The 20,391-nt window shown below is 43.3% G+C and overlaps 1 protein-coding gene across 2 annotated transcripts in view; it reads right to left on the reverse strand.

The window, feature by feature from the left end:
* The window catches only part of TENT4B (terminal nucleotidyltransferase 4B), a 61,609-nt gene extending 45,711 nt beyond the window's left edge, over nucleotides 1-15,898 (reverse strand). For both annotated transcript variants that reach the window (XM_033418897.2, XM_004264883.3), the window contains exon 1: nucleotides 15,057-15,898. In XM_033418897.2, coding sequence (XP_033274788.1) covers nucleotides 15,057-15,685 — 629 coding nt within the window. In that variant the 5' untranslated portion in view covers nucleotides 15,686-15,898. The remainder of the gene's footprint in view (nucleotides 1-15,056) is intronic.
* Nucleotides 15,899-20,391: the final 4,493 nt, after the last annotated feature.

Below are 20,391 nucleotides of genomic sequence, written 5' to 3' on the forward strand. Positions count from 1 at the left end.
CTAGTCAAAAGCAACCTCTCCACCTTATCCAGTTTATCCAACCAGACCATAATTTCTTAGAAGGCAGAGAAGGTTTTACTGTCTTTACTTCCCACAAAAAGCCTAGTGCAGTGGCTTGCGTACAGCAGTAGATTATCCAACCAAAAAACCGTGTGGATCATCCTGGTCTGTTTGGAGATGAGTTGCAAAATCAACAAGGAATAAAGAACCAAAAGCAGAGGACATGTTTACAAAATCTATATGTCATAAAGAATGGATGAACATATTGTGATAGATCCATACAATAAACATGCTACTCGGCATTAAAAAGTAACAAAGAACTATATTACACACAATATGCATGAACCTCCAAAACATCACGCTAAGAGGAGTCAGGCACAAAAGACTACCCAGCATACATAATTCCATTTAATCAAAATCCTAGAAAAGGCAAAAGTGGTTGCTCAGGGGAAGCGACGGGGTAAAGCAACTGACTGTAACGGGCATGAGGGTACTTTCTGAGTGATGGAAATGTTCTGTATCTTCTTCCTACATTTTGATTGTTGTGGTCACACAACTGTATATATTTCCAAAAGTCACCTATCTGTACAATTTAAATGGGTGAATTTATTATATATAAATTATATCCTAATAAAAGCTATTTATAAATCATAAAATTAGAATTAAAAATTACATGTATTTGTAATAGGACAGAACAAGGGCTCTTATAAATAAGACCAACATCTCCAAGAAAAAGGAACGAAACTGGGTCATTTGTAGAGATGTGGATGGACCTAGAGTCTGTCATACAGAGTGAAGTAAGCCAGAAAGAGAAAAACAAATATCATATATTAACGCATATATGTGGAATCTAGAAAAATGGTACAAACACCCTATTTGTAGGGCAGGAATAGAGACGTAGACATAGAGAACGGATATGTGGACAGAGGGGAAAAGGGGTGGATGGAATGAATTGGGAGATTAGGTTTGACATAAAAACACTACCACATGTAAAACAGATAGCTAGTGGGAACCTGCTGTATAGCACAGGGAGCTCAGCTTGGTGCTCCGTGACAGCCTAGATGGGTGGGATGGAGCGGGGGGTGGGAGGGAGGTCCAAGAGGGAGAGGATATAGGTATACATATAGCTGATTCACTTCACTGTACAGCAGAAACTAACACAACATTGTAAAGCAATTATACTCCAATTAAAAAAAGATAGGCAAGGGAAATAAGAAATTGCAAAGAAAAATAGCCAATTAATGTGAAGGCATGTGCAAATGAAATCAGTAAAATACTATTTTTTACCTATAAAATTGGCAAAAGATGTTTCCTTTTGTATTGGTATTTGCTTTTATTTGTAACATGTAGCATTGGTGAAGGTTTAGGGAAAATTCGGACTCTCGCACACTGCTAATGCAAGGGTAAACTGATCCAATCTTTCCACAGGAAAATTTGGCACAAGCCTTAAAAGATATAAACATTCTCCAGTCTAAAACTTTATCCTCAAGAAATAACCATGTGGCAAGACAATTTATGGAGAAAGAATGGTCTTTAACCAATGGTGCTGGGACAACCTCATATCCACAGGCAAAAGGATGAACTTAGACCTCTACCTCACACCATATGCAAAAGTGAATTCAAAATGGATCAAAGACCTAAATTTAAGAGCTAAAACTGTAAGACTCTTAAAAGGCAAAATAGGGGTCAATTTTTGTGATCTTGGCAATGGTTTCTTAGATATGACACCTAAAGCACAAGAAACAGAACAAAAATAGACAAATTGGGATTTATAAAATAGAACAAAACAAATAAAACTTTGTGCCTCAAAGGACAATATGAAGATAATATAAAGACAATCCACAAAATGGGAGAAAATATCTGCAAATCATCTATCTGATAAGGGTCTACAATCCAGAATATATAAAGAACTCTTACCATAAACAATAAAAAGTCCACTAGAAAAAATTGGGCAAGCAACTTAAATAGACATTTCTCCAAAGAAGATATACACGCAGCCTACAAGCACATGAAAAGATGCTCAACACCCTTAGTCGTTAGGGAAATGCAATCAAAACCACAATGAGGGCTTCTCTGGTGGTGCAATGGGTGGGAATACGCCTACCAGTGCAGGGGACATGGGTTCGAGCCCTGGTCGGAGAGGATCCTACATGCTGCGGAGCAACTAAGCCTGTGCGCCACAACTACTGAGCCTGTGCTCTGGAGCCCACGAGCCACAAGTACTGAGCCCGCGCGCCTAGAGACTGTGCTCCGCAACGAGAGGGCACTGCGATGAGAAGCCCACACACACCGCAACGAAGAGTAGCCCCCGCTTGCGCCAACTAGAGAAAGCTCGCGCGCAGCAACAAATACCCAACGCAGCCAAAAATAAAATGAATTAAATAAATTTTAAAAAACAAAAAAACACAATGAGATACTACTTCACACTCCCTAGGATGGCTATAATCAAAAAGACAGATAATGAAAAGTATTGACAAGAACACGGAGAAACTGGAAACCTCAGACATTGCTGGTGGGAATGAAAAATATTATAGCCACTTTATATGACCCAGCAATTCCACTCCAAGTTATTTACCCAAGAAAAATGAAAACACATGTCCACAAAAAAAATCTGTACATGAATGTTCATTATTTATAATAGCCAAAAAGTGGAAACAACCCAAATGTCCATCAACTAATAAATGGATAAACAAAATGTGGTATATTCATACACTGGAATATTTAGGCATAAAAAGGAATGAAGTACTGATACCTGCTACAACACAAATGAACTCTGAAAACATGCTAAGTGAAAGAAGCCAGACACAAAAGGCCACATATTATATGACTCCATCCTTATGAAGTTTCCAGAATCATAAATCCACAGAGACAAAAAGTCTGTATGAGGCTTCCAGGATCTGAAGGGGAAGGGGATAGTGGAGTGATAATGGGTACAGGGTTTCTTTCTGTGGTGATGAAAACGTTCTGGAATTAGATAGCTGTGATGGTTGCACAATCTTGTAATGGTCTAAAACCACTGAATTGTACACTTTAAAAAGGTGAATATGATAGCATATGAATTTTATCTCAGTAAAAATAAGTAGAAAAATAGAAGAAATAATCCTCACTGTGGCACAGGCTCAGCTAAAAACATGTCTTTTAAAAAACAAAAGACTGGGGCTTCCCTGGTGGCGCAGTGGTTGAAAGCCTGCCTGCCGATGCAGAAGACACGGGTTCGTGCCCCAGTCCAGGAAGATACCAGGAAGATCCCACATGCCACGGAGCAGCTGGGCCCGTGAGCCATGGCCGCTGAGCCTGCACTCTGTAACGGGAGAGGCCACAACAGTGAGAGGCCCGCGTAACGCAAAAAAAAAAGAAAAAAAAAGATTGGAAACAAACTAAATGTTCAACTGGGGATTGGTGAAATAAATTAAGGTACATTCAATCACTGGAATACCATGTCCACACACAGTAGGTACACAGAGTCATACTAAAGGTAGTGGGGTATTTTTAAATGCTGTAGAAATGTATTTCATATGCAAAATATTTGTCACATTAATACATTTTTTTAAGTCAAAAAAGTATGCCCACAATAGTCTGATACCCTTCTCCCAAAGTAGAAAACAATCTTAAGATAAAAACCAGTTCTAAGTTCTGGCCTCCAGATTGTGAGAGAATAAATTTCTATTATTCAAAAAATTTTTTTCTAGGGGCTTCCATGGTGGCGCAGTGGTTGAGAGTCCGCCTGCCGATGCGGGGGACACGGGTTCGTGCCCCCGTCCGGGAAGATCCCACATGCCGCGGAGCGGCTGAGCCCGTAAGCCATGGCTGCTGAGCCTGCGCGTCCGGAGCCTGTGCTCCGCAACGGAAGAGTCCACAACACTGAGAGGCCTGTGTACTGCAAAAACAAACAAACAAAAAAATTTTTCTTTAAATTGGAAAAAAATTTTAAGTATACCCATAGTGGAGTCCATATTGATAGACAGAAAAAATGAAATATAGTAAGTATATTAAATATATTTAATATTATAAAATTATAAAAAATATCTACACCAAAATATGCTAACAATAGTTATGTCCTGGTACTAGTATTATAGGGGCTATTTTTTCTTCCTTTGGTTTAGCTGTATTTTGTAATTTTTTGACAATTAGCACTTATTAGTAGTATATAAAACATATGTTGATTTTAAAAACAAGTATTCTGGGACTTCCCTGGTGGCGCAGTGGTTAAGAATCCGCCTGCCAATGCAGGGGACACGGGATCAATCCCTGGTTGGGGAAGATCCCACATGCCACACAAAGCAACTGAGCCCACATACCACAACTACTGAGCCTGTGTGCTGCAACTACTGAAGCCCACGCACCTAGAGCCCAAGCTCCACAACAAGAGAAGCCACTGCATTTCTCTAATGATTAATGATGTTGAGCATTCTTCATGTGTTTGTTGGCAATCTGTGTATCTTCTTTGGAGAAATGTCTGTTTAGGTCTTCTGCCCATTTTTGGATTGGGTTGTTTGTTTTTTTTTGTTATTGAGCTGCATGAGCTGCTAGTAAATTTTGGAGATTAATCCTTTGTCAGTTGCTTCATTTGCAAATATTTTCTCCCATTCTGAGGGTTGTCCTTTGGTCTTGTTTATGGTTTCCTTTGCTGTGCAAAAGCTTTGAAGTTTCATTAGGTCCCATTTGTTCATTTTTGTTTTTATCTCCATTTCTCTAGGAGGTGGGTCAAAAAGGATCTTGCTGTGATTTATGTCATAGAGTGTTCTGCCTATGTTTTCCTCAAAGAGTTTGATAGTGTCTGGCCTTACATTTAGGTCTTTAATCCATTATTTTTGTGTATGGTGTTAGGGAGTGTTCTAATTTCATACTTTTACATGTACCTGTCCAGTTTTCCCAGCACCACTTATTGAAGAGGCTGTCTTTTCTCCACTGTATATTCTTGCCTCCTTTATCAAAGATAAGGAGACCATATATGCGTGGGTTTATCCCTGGGCTTTCTATCCTGTTCCATTGATCTATATTTCTGCTTTTGTGCCAGTACCATACTGTCTTGATTACTGTAGCTTTGTAGTATAGTCTGAAGTCAAGGAGCCTGATTCCTCCAGCTCCATGTTTCATTCTCAAGATTGCTTTGGCTATTCGGGGTCTTTTGTGTTTCCATATAAATTGTGAAATTTTTTGTACTAGTTCTGTGAAAAATGCCAGTGGTAGTTTGATAGGGATTGCATTGAATCTGTAGATTGCTTTGGGTAGTAGAGTCATTTTCACAATGTTGATTCTTCCAATCCAAGAACATGGTATATCTCTCCATCTATCTGTATAATCTTTAATTTCTTTCATCAGTGTCTTATAATTTTCTGCATACAGGTGTTTTGTCTTCTTAGGTAGGTTTATTCCTAGATATTTTATTCTTTTTGTTGCAGTGGGAACACTCTTGCACTGTTGGTGGGAATGTACAGCCACTATGGAGAACAGTATGGAGATTCCTTAAAATACTAAAAATAGAACAACCATACGACCCAGCAATCCCACTACTGGGCATATACCCTGAGAAAACCATAATTCAAAAAGAGTCATGTACCAAAATGTTCATTGCAGCTCTATTTATAATAGCCAGGACATGGAAGCAACCTAAGTGTCCATCAACAGATAAATGGATAAAGAAGATGTGGCACGTATATACAATGGAATATTACTCAGCCATAGAAAGAAATGAAATTGAGTTATTTGTAGTGAGGTGGATGGACCTAGAGTCTGTCATACAGAGTGAAGTAAGTCAGAAAGAGAAAAACAAATACTGTATGCTAACACATATATATGGAATCTAAGAAAGAAAAAAAAAAGGTCATGAAGAACCTAGCGGTAAGATGGGAATAAAGACACAGACCTACTAGAGCATGGACTTGAGAATATGGGGAGGGGGAAGGGTAAGCTGTGACAAAGTGAGAGAGTGGCATGGACATATATACACTACCAAACGTAAAATAGATAGCTAGTGGGAAGCAGCCGCATAGCACAGGGAGATCAGCTAGGTGGTTTGTGACCACCTAGAGGGGTGGGATAGGGAGGGTGGGAGGGAGGGAGATGCAAGAGAGAAGAGATATGGGAACATATGTATATGTATAACTGATTCACTTTGTTATAAAGCAGAAACTAACACACCATTGTAATGCAATTATACTCCAATAAAGATGTTAAAAAAAAAAAACTGCAAAAAAAAAAAAAGAGAAGCCACCGTAATGAGAAGCCCTCGCACCGCAACAAAGAGTAGCCCCCGCTCCCTGCAACTAGAGAAAGCCCACGCACAGCAACGAAGACCCAACACAGCCAAAAAAAAAAAAAAAAACACCAGAAAACAAGTATTCTAAGGAACAGTGGTATTAACACCTCAAAGAAGAAAACCAAGGGTGAATAACTAAATTTAAGAATAAAGACATCAAATTTAAAACCTCATCACAGACCTAACACTTTAATAAATCCAAATTACTAGAAGAAAACTTTTAAAACTCCACAACCGGGCTTCCCGGGTGGCGCAGTGGTTGAGAGTCCGCCTGCTGATGCAGGGAACACGGGTTCGTGCCCCGGTCCGGGAAGATCCCACATGCCGCGGAGTGGCTGGGCCCGTGAGCCATGGCTGCTGAGCCTGCGCGTCCGGAGCCTGTGCTCCGCAGCGGGAGAGGCCACAACAGTGAGAGACCCGCATACCGCAAAAAAAATTAAAAAAAATAACGGAAGAATTCGCCTGCCAATGCAGGGGACATGGGTTCGAGCCCTGGTCCGGGAAGAGCCCACATGCCGCGGAGCAACTAAGCCCGTGTGCCACAACTACTTAGCCTGTGTACTAGAGCCCACAAGTCACAACTACTGGGCCCACGTGCCACAACTACTGGAGCCCGCGCGCCTAGATCCCATGTTCCGCAACAAGAGAAGCCTCCGCAGTGAGAAGCCTGTGCACTGCAACGAAGAGTAGCCCCCACTCGCCGCAACTAGAGAAAGCCCTCACACAACAACAAAGACCCAACGCAGCCAAAAATAAATAAATAAATAAATAAAAACTCCACAACCACAATCCTAATGCATCCTTACTCTTGCTTTGGCAGAAATTTACAGTACAATAAATTTACGATTTATAGGGCTTCCCTGGTGGCGCAGTGGTTGAGAGTCTGCCTGCCGATGCAGGGGACACGGGTTCGTGCCCTGGTCCGGGAAGATCCCACATGCCGCGGAGTGGCTGGGCCCGTGAGCCATGGCCGCTGAGCCTGCGCGTCCGGAGCCTGTGCTCCGCAGCGGGAGAGGCCACAACAGTGAGAGATCCGCATACCGCAAAAAAAAAAAAAAAAAAAAGTACAATTTATAATACAAACTTGACAGTGCTAAAAGTTATGTTATTTTGACAAAATCAAAACAGTGACTAAAGGGGCTGGTAAGGGAAAGATAAGAGACCAGGTCCTAATTCTCAGTCCAGAAAATGGTTCCAATGAAACATGGTTTATTCTAGCATAGATATGAAGAAAATATATTTATTCTACACAGTCTGAAGGCACTGTTCAGATGTAAAAATACTGTGAAAAAAAACAAAAAAAACCTTACTACCACCACCAACAAAAAAAGTCACCACTAGGGACTTCCCTGGTGGCGCAGTAGTTAAGAATCCACCTGCCAATGCAGGGGACATGGGTTCGAGCCCTGGTCCAGGAAGATCCCACATGCCGCAGAGCAACTAACCCCGTGCACCACAACTACTGAGCTCGCGTGCCACAACTACCGAAGCCCTCACGCCTAGAGCCCATGTCCTGCAACAAAGAGAAGCCACTGCCGTGAGAAGCCCGCACACTGCAACAGAGTAGCCCCTCGCTGCTAGAGAAAGCCTGAGTGCAACAACAAACACCCAAAACAGCCAAAAAATAAATTCATTTAAAAAAAAAATCACCACTAACCACGGGGTTTACTCCCCATAATATAACCAAGCCAACAGAAAATAAAGTTTATTCATAGCATATGAAAGGAAGGACTCTAAATTTTGAAATCAACTCTGAAGTTATCCTTTTATATGTTTTTAGTAAATGAAAATAAAGCTCTACTTCATACTAGTTTCTAAGAAAAAGCAACATGTAAAGGAAACACTGTAAAGTAATTCAATGATAAAAGAGTTGAAGTGATATTGCTAAGCATAAAATCAAAGCAAATCGAAAAGTAAGGCCCTTTTAAGTCAATTTTACTTACAGATTTTTAATTGCTGACATTCTCAATACTGCCAAGAAGTTTTTATAATAAAACTTAAAATTAGGTGGAGTTATTTATGAGGTGGTTAATATGATAAAAGCATAGTAAACTATTGCTATTCATATGAGAACAGCTAAAATGAAAAACAGTAATAATACCAAATGCTGGCGAGGATGCAGAGAAACCAGATCTCACATACATTGCTGGTAGGAATGTAATGTGATACAGCGACTCTAGAAGAGAGTTTAGCAGTTTCATGTGCTTACCAAATGACTCAGCACCTTTGGGCATTTATTCCCCCCAAAGTGAAAACTTACATTCACATAAAAATGTGTACTACATGAATGTTTATAGCAACTTTATTTGCAATAGCCAAAAACCATATAAACTCTTCCAGAATGTCCTTCGCCAGGTAAACTGTTAAACAAACTGTGGTACATCCAAATTTTGGAACACTACTCAGCATTAAAAAGGAAGGAACTATTAAACATGCAACAATTTGGAAAGAACTCAAAGGAGTTATGGTAAATGGAAAAAAGTCAAAGTAAAGTACTATATGATTCCATTTATATAACATTTTCGAAATGAAAAAATTATAAACATGGAGAGCAGATCAGTGGTTGTTCGAGGTTAGAGATGAGGATGCGTGTGCGTGAAAATAAAGGGATGGCATGAGGGATCTTTGAGGTGATGGTATAGTTCTGCATCTTAAAGACGGCGGTGGTGGTTACACAAATCTACACATGTAAAATTGCACAGAACTAAACACACACACACTACACAAATGAGTGCACGTAAGACTGGTGAAATCTGAATAAGGCTATGGATTATAACAACGTTGATTGCCTGGTTTTGATATTAAACTATAGTTATGTAAGATGTTACCACTGCACGAAACTAGGTGAAGGGAACATGGGATCTTTCTGTACTATTTTTTGCAACTTTCTGTGAATCTATATTTCAAAATAAAAAGTTTTAAAAAATTAGATGGGGCTATGCATGAGAAGGTTAATATAAGAAATACAAAAGGTTTAACACAGCATATGGAACATGGTAAAAAGGCTCCATGAGCACTTTTATTTTATAGAGCACTTTTAATAAAGCAACTAATTTGAAAACACAGGTTTCTGTATACTATTCAAACTATTTCAGCAGAAAGCATGACTTGAGCTAGAATTCCAGAGTTCAGTTACCAGATACTACATGAAATCTCTTATGCACATGGCAAGATTTTTTTCCACACTCTGAAACCCTTCAAGTGATTAAGGAGCCAGTACACAACAAAAACAGCTCCACATTCAGCTTTTTCCCAAAATCTTTAACTCAAATTTCCACATAACCCAAAGCCCTTAGTATTAAAAAAAAGTCTCTAATATCATTAAGTAACTTATAGGATGGAAATAAATTAACACCTGCTGTTTGGGTTCAAATTAATGAAAAGCCTAGTTCAAGGGCATCCTCAACTTCGATAAATATTCTCTTAGAAAAAAATAATTTCCTGTCATGGTAAAAATGGTAAAAATGAATTTAAAGTCTTTTTGGTGTTCTGTAGCAGCTGAGTCCCTAACAAATATTCAGAGGGTTAGGCCATCCTCTGAATCCCTGAAGTAGGCTGAGCTGTCCAGCCAGTTCTGTAGGAAAGAGTCAAAATAGCAGTCTCAGACCAGCTGCTGGGAACTGGACCCTAATTCTTCAAATGAGCATCCTCTTAGGCCTACAGCCCCTTCAAGACTACTCCATACCTATGTGTGTATAAATGATTAATATATACAGTCTCCAGTGCAGTGGGTGTGAGCCTGAAATAGTTTCCTCCACTAAATTTTACTCTGAAGGACAAAAAGAAAGCTGAGTAAAATCATACAACACCTTGCTTTGCTACTTTCCATAGAAAAGTGGCTTAAATTTTTCTCAGGTATAAGAATACCTAACCACAACTGTCTGACCAGCCCAATACCAGCAAGGGAGCCCTTGAAATTTTCTCCCCATGGACCCTTCTGGACTCCTAACACTAGGATTTACTGGTAGCGGTTTCACGGAAGAAGTTGTGATGTAAGGCCATCTACCACCCCAGGACCAGAACTGCTGTAACACACACTCCCTCCTCCTCCCTACCTTAGACTTTCCTAGTATCCCTTTCCCATGCTTCCTTTCCAGAAAAAAACTAAACCTTCTGTGTGACCCCAACGGTAGATTCCTAAAAGCTCTAGTAATGGTTTCTTTCTGCCTTTCGGCACCTAAAAACTTAATGGGTGTTGAAGAAAATTCCACACGCTAAAATGCCAATGATTCTGACGGTGTGACAGTGTTCACTGTCACAGATTTTAGACAGAAGATGAGTTGTGGCATGGAAGCAGCTTAGTTGAACACGGTATACTAGATTTGAAATTCTCAAATATGAATCACGTTGTTAGTGTAGAAACTACACTGCAGAAAACCTAATGTCTTCTTGAAAGCACATTTAAGCACCCAAATGCAGTAAAATTCAATAACCTGAAGGTCCTAGTTCAGTGAAGAATTACTGTGGGCTACATTTGCAAATGCACAGAAATTATACTTAGAGCAAACCCTTGGAATAAGGCCTCTAAATTCTTTCATGTTAATCTGCCTGATCGCTTTGGAGCCCAGCACTAACACCAATCCCACTGATCATATTGTGTAGAAACAGTCAGAAAGAGGCCATAAGGCCAGGGCCAAAGAATAGCGTTAACATCTCGGACTTACTACGATACAGTGTACAACACGCATAAGAAAGGACACTGCCCCACTGCAGTAAAGATGACTGTATCTCAGCCCCAAAATTTCATCTCCCTGCTAGACAGTTCTATCTAAACAGCACCATACCTTTTGCTCCAAACCAACAGTCATAACCCTTATTTTCAACAATAACACGAACATTACCCTAGTCACTCAAATTCAAAGCTGTTATTAAATCCATGAAGGGAGTCAGAATCTTTTCCATTCTTACCTTGTGGTACCTTTCACATTCACTCCTTCCCATTCCCATACGCATCATCCCAGTTCAAGAAATTATTCCTTCAACCCAAGTTTCCCACCAGGGACTTCTTGATGTCCCACAGTCAAATTCATACTCTAAAACGTTGTTTTGAACAAGTCATCCAAGCCTTGAAAAAATATCTACAGAGTTGGCAGTGCAGCCAACACAAGCCTATCCTCATGAGCTTGGACAAGCGCCAAGCACCTTCCACAAGAAGTTTCTGGACACCTGGACGCAGGACCAAGGACTCTGAATCTGCCAAAGTTTCCCATGTTTGCTACCTTTTGGCATCTCCTCTTTCTCCATTATGATCAACAATTAAATCTCCGAAAAGCAAAGGGCTTAAAGTTCATTTTCACGGACAACCAGAAGCGGCAGGCGGACTCGTCCTACATCATAGCCAGCGCTGAAAGGGGATGAATTCCAAGAAACAGAATAAGTGAAAGCAACTTTATAAAGAAAAAAAGAAGGCTTCCCTGGTGGCGCAGTGGTTGAGAGTCCGCCTGCCGATGCAGGGGACACGGGTTCGTGCCCCGGTTCGGGAAGATCCCACATGCCGCGGAGCGGCTGGGCCCGTGAGTCAGGGCCGCTGAGCCTGCGCGTCCGGAGCCTGTGCTCCGCAACGGGAGAGGCCACAACAGTGAGAGGCCTGCGTACCGCAAAAAAAAAAAAAAAGATTCTAACCTAAATAATTCAAACTATAGAGAAACTCATAGTCACAAAGAATATTGAACAATGTATTGAAATATAAAATGCTTAAAATAGGGACGAGTTTAAGTAAAATATGATGTAACCACTAGACAGAATAATACACAGCTATTAAAATCATTAAGTAAAAAAGAATAAGTCTATGGGCTTCCCTGGTGGCGCAGTGGTCGAGAGTCCGCCTGCCGATGCAGGGACATGGGTTCGTGCCCTGGTCCAGGAAGATCCCACGTGCCGCGGAGCAGCTGGGCCCGTGAGCCATGGCCGCTGAGCCTGCGCGTCCGGAGCCTGTGCTCCACAACGGGAGAGGCCACAACAGTGAGAGGCCCGCATACCGCAAAAAAAAAAGGAAAAGAAAAGTAAACAAACTCCCTGGATCTGGGGTACACAGAGAAGGCTGAGATGGTAAGCCCAGGTGAGTTTCAATTTTGAAAGAGGACCATGAAAACTTCGGGATGAAATCCAAACATCTTACTCTACATTTAAGAAATTTCCAGCTTACCTGAATTTAAAAAAAAGAAAGAAAGAAATTTCATCTTAACTAGTGACCTAGTGGGTAAGAGAAAACATATACATAAAAGGAAATCAAACATAAGCAAGCTATACCAAGAGCATGAAACAAGTACTACAAGATTTCAGAGGAAGAACCAAAAAAACCATGAACCTGGGCAACAAAGTCAGGATTTTGAACTGGATCTTGGAGTGTTCAGGGAATAAGTCAACCAGTCTGGCCAAAACAAAGAACACAGAGAGATCAAACATGTGAGACAGAGTGTGTATACAGCTGTCCCACAGTTCCAGTCCACTGTTCATGTGCTTTTTCTTCCTCTTCCCTATCTGGACAGTCATGTCAGTTCATAGGCCAGGGACCACCACGATTTGTTAATCTGTTAGCTAAATGTCAGTCATCCCAAGAACTCAGAATAGTTTTACTGTATTTAATCTCAGAATAGCGTTAACATTGAGGTGCACTCTGAAATCAGATTTTTTAAAACACCTGTATTAAAAAAAGCAAAACTTTTGTAAAAGTCAAGAAATAAGGATCCGTAAATCACAAGAATTTTTAAGCACCCAGACACTTTTACAAAAACACTCTTAGGAACCGCTTAATAAAATTTAAAAAATTTAACTGCTGACATCCTCTAAAGAAGGAGGCAAAAGAATGGAAAGTCTGATGAAGCGATAAGCAGTTTTAAGACAGGTTTACAATCAGTTTTTAAACAGTAATCCCTCTGGGAAATGGAAATTCCTCTCCTTAATCCCTTTGAGGACAATATAATATTTGAATCAGGACCAAGAACATCTTGCTTCTACCTAAGTTCAAATGTGAGCCTTTGACAGTATCCTCAATATTAAATAGCAAGTGAAAGAGAGGAGAATTTCTAATCTATCAAAAAGAGAGGCAAGCCAGCATTTTGGATTTATAATGTATCATTGCTACATACATATGCAGAAGCTTCAGTAAAATGAAACTAGGGAACTTCAAGATTTTAGTTTACAGTGATTACTTAACTGGAGCTTATTCCTGTGAAATGAAACTACCAGAATCCCTCAATATCAATTTGCTTGTCACTAAACCACAGGTTTATGCTTCATCTTGGAAATGCTAACAGGATGGAACCATGAGCCTTTTATTAAAACGAGATGACCATGGAGAGCGCCCTTGAAGCTTAGCAACAGAGGACTAAACCCAAAAAGGTTCCCCTCTGGAAAGTGAGGACAGGTTTGATATGTACCCCAATGCCAGTCCTAAAATGCTTGACTACATCTTCCATAAAAGGTGGGAGTTGTAATAGTAGCATACAGCAGACACCAGCCCACTAGAAGCAGATGGAACCCACCAACTCATTTTACCCAGACCTTCAAAAAGGTACACAGAACTCTCTCTGCTTGCCAAAGCAGGGCAGATCTGAATGGATGAATCTAAGAAAAGGTTTCACAAAGGACTACTAATGGTGATTTCATTTGCTACTGTAGCCCACAATGTAAAACAGGATCTGAAAAATGAAAAGCAATTTTAAAGCTCATTCTCCATACTCAAGCTAAACACACACACACACACACACACACACACACACACACACGGCCCAAAAGCTTCATTTTACAAAAATTTTTAAAAAGGACTCTATAATCTATTCCAGCACAGGGGCTCTTCCAGAAGGGAAATCTAGCTGGAAACAGTCCCTGTTTATGTACATAATTCACTAGGGGTCAGGTAAGATTCCATTTTGTAACAGCTGAACTTTAAACAGAAAGTCATTAGTGGTGCAACATTCATTCATTAGCATAAAGTTACCCCCTAGAATGAAAAGCACTGGCTGTCTCTGCCAGGATGACAACTTTACAGGGAGAAACTGGGGCCAAGGACCATGAACTCCTAGAAAGTTCTATCCGCCTGAGAAGAAGAGCTCACCATCTCCATCAGCCTAAACTTAACTGTCACCCCATTCCTCACTCCCCACAAAGCAAGGCATCGCTAATATAAGAAAGTTTTAAAAATAAAAAATAAAGAGATGGGCCAAGGGTCAATAGCAGGCAAAGCCTTTCAGGGCTGACACGGATTCCTGTTTGGGATTGGGGGAGGGGGAGGAGCTTTCTGGATGTTTCTATTCTTGGCAAGAAAAGCACCTCCAAGTCCTGTACCGTCAAAAGGCACTAACACAGGAACGTTCTCAGGGAATGAATGATTTGCCTGTGCTAAGCGACTTCATTTTGGGGTGTGATGATGGGGAGCAGGGTGGGGAGGGCTAGAGGGCTGGAAAGGGAATAGAGGGAAGGTGTCTTTGACTAGGGGGGATGGGAGGAAAGACTGGATGGATAACGGGGGGGTCCAGGGAAGGTGTGGAGGGTTAAAAAGGAGGATGTGGATGACTAAGGGAGGTGAGGGGAGGGTGTGGATGGCTGAGGGGATGTCCAGAAAAGGCGTGGAGCTGAGGGGGAGGGGGGAAAGCTGTGGACCGCTAACCAAGGTTGGGAGAAGGTATGGATGGCGGAGGGATGGAGCGATGGCCATCAGCCCCCTGAGGACCAGTAACGAAGGGAGGCAGAGGGGGGTGGCCTCACCCAGGCTCCCCCCCAATCCCCCTTCTGTGGGCGTGTGCCCGGCTGCGCGTGTGCAAGGGCCAGGCCGCCAGGCCGCAGGGCCACCACTCACCCCACGACTCCCTGGTTGTAGTTCCTCCGCTTCCACGGGGTCCCGCTGTACAAGCCCCCGCTGCCGTCGGCCCGGCCGCCCCCCGCGGCCCGCCCTCCGCTGGGCTGCAGCAGGCTGTAGTTGAGTCCGTAGGTGCTGGCCTTATTGTCGCGCTTCCTCTTGTTGCTGCTGCCCGAAGCTGGGTCGGCGGGTTCCGCGGCGGGGACGGCGGCCGAGGAGTGCGGGGACGAGGACGCCAAGGGGGACGGGGACGCCGAGGGGCCCGCGGCAGCCCGGCGGGCCCAGGCCGCGGGCTGGTGGTGGTGGTTGTTGTTGTTGGTCGTCTCCAGGGGCAGGAAGTCCCGCTGCTCTGCCGGCAGCGCGTGGCCGCCCAGCAGGCGCTCCCCGGAACGGTACATGCCGGCCGGGGCCGGGGCCGGGGCCGCGCCGCCCGGGCTGCCGGTGCTGCTGCCGCTCCCGCCGGTGGCCGTGCTGCTGCCGCCGCCGCCGCCGCTCGCGCCGCCGCTGCTGTGACAGTGGTGGTTGAAGTAGAGGTTCCTCAGTCCCTGGGTCGTCTCCCAGATCTGCATCCACAGACTGTTGGACGGTCCGAGCTGCTCTGGCTGGAACCAGGCGATCCTCGGATCCATCAAACGGCGGCGGCCGCTGCCCCCGCCCCTCCTGGCTGCCCGCAGGGCCGCCGCCGCCGCCGCGCCTCAGGCGCACGCCCGGCCTCGGCGGCTGCTGCTGCTGTTGCTGTTGCTGCTGCTGCTGCTGCTGCTGCTGCTGCTGCTGCTGCTGCTCCCGGCCCGCCGCGGGCGGCGCGGTCGCGCTGTGAGCCCGGCCGGCGCCGGCGGCGTCGCTCCCGCCCTCGGGGGCTCCGCGGGCCCTCCCCCCCTCCCTCCGCCCCTCTGCCGAGCCCCTGTCACCGGGGTCCCCGTGCAAATGGCGGCTGCAGCGGCGGCTCTGGAGAAGGGTGATCGTCGGCGGCGGCAGCGGCAGCGACGGCGGCGGGACGCGCCTGCTCCGTAGCGTCCTTGCTCCTCCGGCCCCGGGGCGGGGCCGCTGCCGGGGCCGCCCCTCACGCCCCGCCCCCGCCCCGCCCCCACAGCGCGCGCCGCGCCGCCGGTCCAGCCCCAGAGGCCGCGCGGTGCGTCACAGAGGCCGCGGGAAGGTGTGTCTGGGGCTGAAACCGCCCGGCCCAACCGTCCCGGCGCCGGCTAGGGATAGGGTAGCACGCACCTGGGCGTCCAGGCGCCCCTGATGCGCGTGCCGCCTCCGGTACCAGTTTCCCGGTCCCTGAGGCTGGGTGGGGCCGGACGGAGGTCGCCGCCCCCTCCGCAGGGAATGGATTGTGGGAGGTGCCGCCCCGCCCACTGTCCCCTCCCCCAGTCTGCAGCGCCGGGACCCCCTGGGCTTCTCCGACCCTTCCCGAGATCTCCGCTCTAAGCAGTGTTCCAGAGGGGAGAAAATGCGCCCCCTCGCCACCCGAGCATGTGTCCCGGACCCTGCCTGGACGCAGGCTGCCGGGCCATCCCACTACTCCCTGCGCCCGCTCTGCCGCGCCCTGGCTGGGGTTGGGAGCCGCAGGCCTTGGCGGAGGGTCCCCCCACACGACCCCGAGACTGGAGAAACCTGTGCCCACCTACAGGGCTGGACGCGCTTCTTCGTAGAGTGCGTAAACCATGGGCTCAAAACCACCGTCACACACCCCAAACCGACTTTATGCAGACTTGCGCACAGAAACACGCGCAGACGCACCGGCAGGGAGACAGACACAAGGTGTTCAGCGTGTAAAGAAACTTCACTTGCCCAAAGGTGCACCAGCAACCATGAAAAACCCTTCTTAGTTCAGAATGAAAGAAAACCCAAAACCTTTTAAGCCTAATTTGAGGACCATATTGTTGGCATCAGCAGAGATTTTCCACAAAGTGGTTATTTGCATATCTTCCCAATTCCTGTGGGGAAAAGACAGGGATTTTAAGTGTTTTAAATCATCAAGAGAAAAACGGAAAATAAGTTAGTACGTTTTATGTGTGCCCTCTAAGGTTGGTCCAAAGTCCAGAATGAGCCCCTAACGCCCGATTTTGGCCTATTTTGGGAGCGCAATTTCCTGGAAAGGTTTTTTGGCAAAGATGAAAAATTAACAAATTACGAAGCACTGCTCTACCTTTTTTCGTGCTCAGAGAATAACATGGGCATAAATATGGAAAACACACCGAAAACCCTAAAGAATTTTGGTTCGTTCTATGTTTGTTGTTGCTTTACTATAAATCAGTATTAAAAGTTTTCTCAGAATGAAATTTGCTATGTCCTGAGAATTACATAGCCAGGAAAATGAGTAGTGATATTTTTATGCTCTTCACACTGGCAAATTAAAAATAAAGCATTGTATAGAAAAAAGTTTCTTTTCATGACTTCAAATTTGTTTTAAACATTCAAGTGAGAAAAATGCAAAGCCAAAAAAAAGTAATACTAAGATCCCACCATGTAGAAATAACTACCATGAAGACTTTGATAAACACTCTTCGAAAAATCTCTCCATGCATATATGTTTCAAGACAGTCTTTCTTATTTTTACTTATTTCCTTATTTATTTTAAATCTTATTCAGTCTTTTAAAATAGTTTTTCAGATGTCCAAGAACACATTAAATGATATTTAAACCAAAAAAAAAAAATAGTATTCAGAATTAGCAATAGTACACGCCGGAAATTAACATTTGTTATTTTTGAATGCTTGTTTCTTCAGGCAAACCTTCAGAACTACTAAAGTATTACCAAAATGATCATATGAGTTAATATACATAAAAGTAATTTGTAAAATGTGGGCTGTAAGGCAAGACATCACTGTTCTTGTTCACCTGCAGGTAACGCTGACTGGTTAGCCGTGTCACATGTCCATGTTTCAGGGCATTCATTCAGTAAATCTTGGTTGAATGTTTAGCATCCTTGCAGAGCTGAGCTAATTGTTTTAGAGAAGATAAATAAGCAACCAGGGCCTTTGGCTGCCTTCCATGAATTTACTGTCTGATTAGGGAGGCAAAAAAAGGTAAATATTTAAAGTCAAATTAAAATTCATTCAGTTAATTCAACAAACATGTCTTGAGCAATTATTATGTGCCAAAGTCTGGGGATATAGCAATGAACAATACTGACGATGTCCCTGCCAAGCATATAAGGTCAGACAGTGGCTAAGTGCTGTGAAGAGAAAGAAAGCAAGCTAAAAGGATAGTGACGGTGTGCTATTTTTAGATGGGCTAATCAGGGAAGGCTGCTCTGAGGAAGTGATATTTGATCAGGGACTTAAGTGAGGGAGTGGACCATGACCATCTAGGGAATGACACATCAGACAGAGGGAATAGCAAGTGCAAATCAGCAAGTGCAAAGGCCCTGAGGCAGGAATTTACTTTGTGTGCAGGATGATAAGGCAATGTAAATGAGTGTTGAATGTGTATAGAATCATAAAGTATCTCTTCTGGAAGTTTCCTCAAAAACCATCCAGTCTAAAACAATAGGGAATTTTAAATACACAAAAATATATTCACTTTCCACAACAAATCTCAATGTTTTGTCTCTAAGTAATCTACTACTGCGACCAAAGAGAAAGACTACACTAATTTCAATAATAAATTTTGATTACTCAACCTTTTCATTTTGCTATTTAGAACATTACATTCTTTAAAACCACCTTCATTAAACTGATGAGCCAAAAAACACAGCTATCAAAAACCCAGACATTGGGGACTTCCCCAGTGGCGCAGTGGTTGGGACTCCATGCTCCCTATGCAGGGGCCCTAGGTCTGATCCCCAGCCAGGGAACTAGATCCCACATGCATGCCACAACTAAGAGTCCACATGCCACAACTAAGGAGCCCGCCTGCTGCAACTAAGACCCTGTGTAACCAAATTAATTAATTAATTAATTTTTAAAAAAACCCACCAGACATTATCCTGCATAATATAACGTCCTATTCATTCTCAGCATTCTTACTCTTAGGGGGGAAAATACTGAGCTGATGGTCTCAACTTGCAAGATTTACAGAAACATCAAGATTCTGCAGAGTAAAAATTGAGTAGATAAATGAAAAGCAAGTTGCCCAAGAATCAGGCAAATTTAAGTACAATTTTGTTTATTTATTAACTTGAATAAAACAGAAGGGGAATTGCACATACATACTACTACATGGTGTTATTAATAGTTGTCATTGTAATTAAATCTTAGTGTGTGGTTATATTACTCCAGAGTTCACAAAACCATGAATAATAGTCACATAGTTATAGTTATTAGTATCTTCTGTGTTTAGCAAATGAAGTATTTGCCCAGGTATTAATAATCTTGGGCTTAGGTACCATTTACAACTTTCCCTTTTTTGCACAGAATATACACCATTGTACCATGTTTGTTTCCTCCTTTGTGAGTACAAAGAGGATTCCAAGTAGGGAATTGCATTTCAATGAGACTTCAAAATAACATGCAGTGTGGAAGCCTGTATCTTGTTCTGTGCAATGGAAGTTTCTCCCATTCCTAACTTTTAGAAAAAATATTGCTCAAATTGTGTGCATTCTGGGATCTTTGGAGTGAGAGTATCTGTGTGTGTATGCATGTGTGTGTGTGTTTAAAGTCTTTATACTGTAATTTCTATACCATAAAATTCACTCATTTTAAGCGTACAATTTAATAACTTTTCCTAAATTTACAGAGTTGTGCAGCCATCACCACAGTGCAGTTTTGGAGTCCTATGGGTTCAGGGCCTGAATAGGACAAAAGGCAGAGGAAGGAGGAATTCACCCCGTTTTTCACACCTTGCTGTTTCAGCTGAGACATCTCATCTCGTCTCATCGTTTCCAGCTTGGACTGGGATTTATATCATTAGCGACCCTGGTTCTCAGGCATTCAGACTTGGACTGAATTACACCACTGGTTTTCCTGGGTCTCCAGCTTGCAGACAGGAGATCATGAGACTTCTCAGCCTTCACAACTGCATAAGCCAATTCCTCATAATAGATCTCCATATAAATCTCTATATATGGATATATATTACATAGATAACAAATCCAAATAATAGATAATATATATATCCTCCCGGTTTTTTCCCTGGAGAACCCTGACTAATATAGGTCATTGGTGCTAGGAAGTGGAGGTGCTGCTCTAACAAATACCTAAAAATGTGGAAGCAGCTTTGGATCTGGGAAATGGGTAGAGACTGGGGAAGTTTGGAGGTGCATGGTAGAAGAGTTTATACTGCCATGAAAGGCCCTTTAAAGGTAATTTTTTTTTTTTTGGCCGCATTGCTTGCAGGATCTTAGTTCCCTGACCAGAGATTGAACCCAGGCCCTTGGCAATGAGAGCGCAGT

Source organism: Orcinus orca, chromosome 20 (assembly GCF_937001465.1).
Source record: "Orcinus orca chromosome 20, mOrcOrc1.1, whole genome shotgun sequence".
Taxonomy (NCBI): Eukaryota; Metazoa; Chordata; class Mammalia; order Artiodactyla; family Delphinidae; genus Orcinus; species Orcinus orca.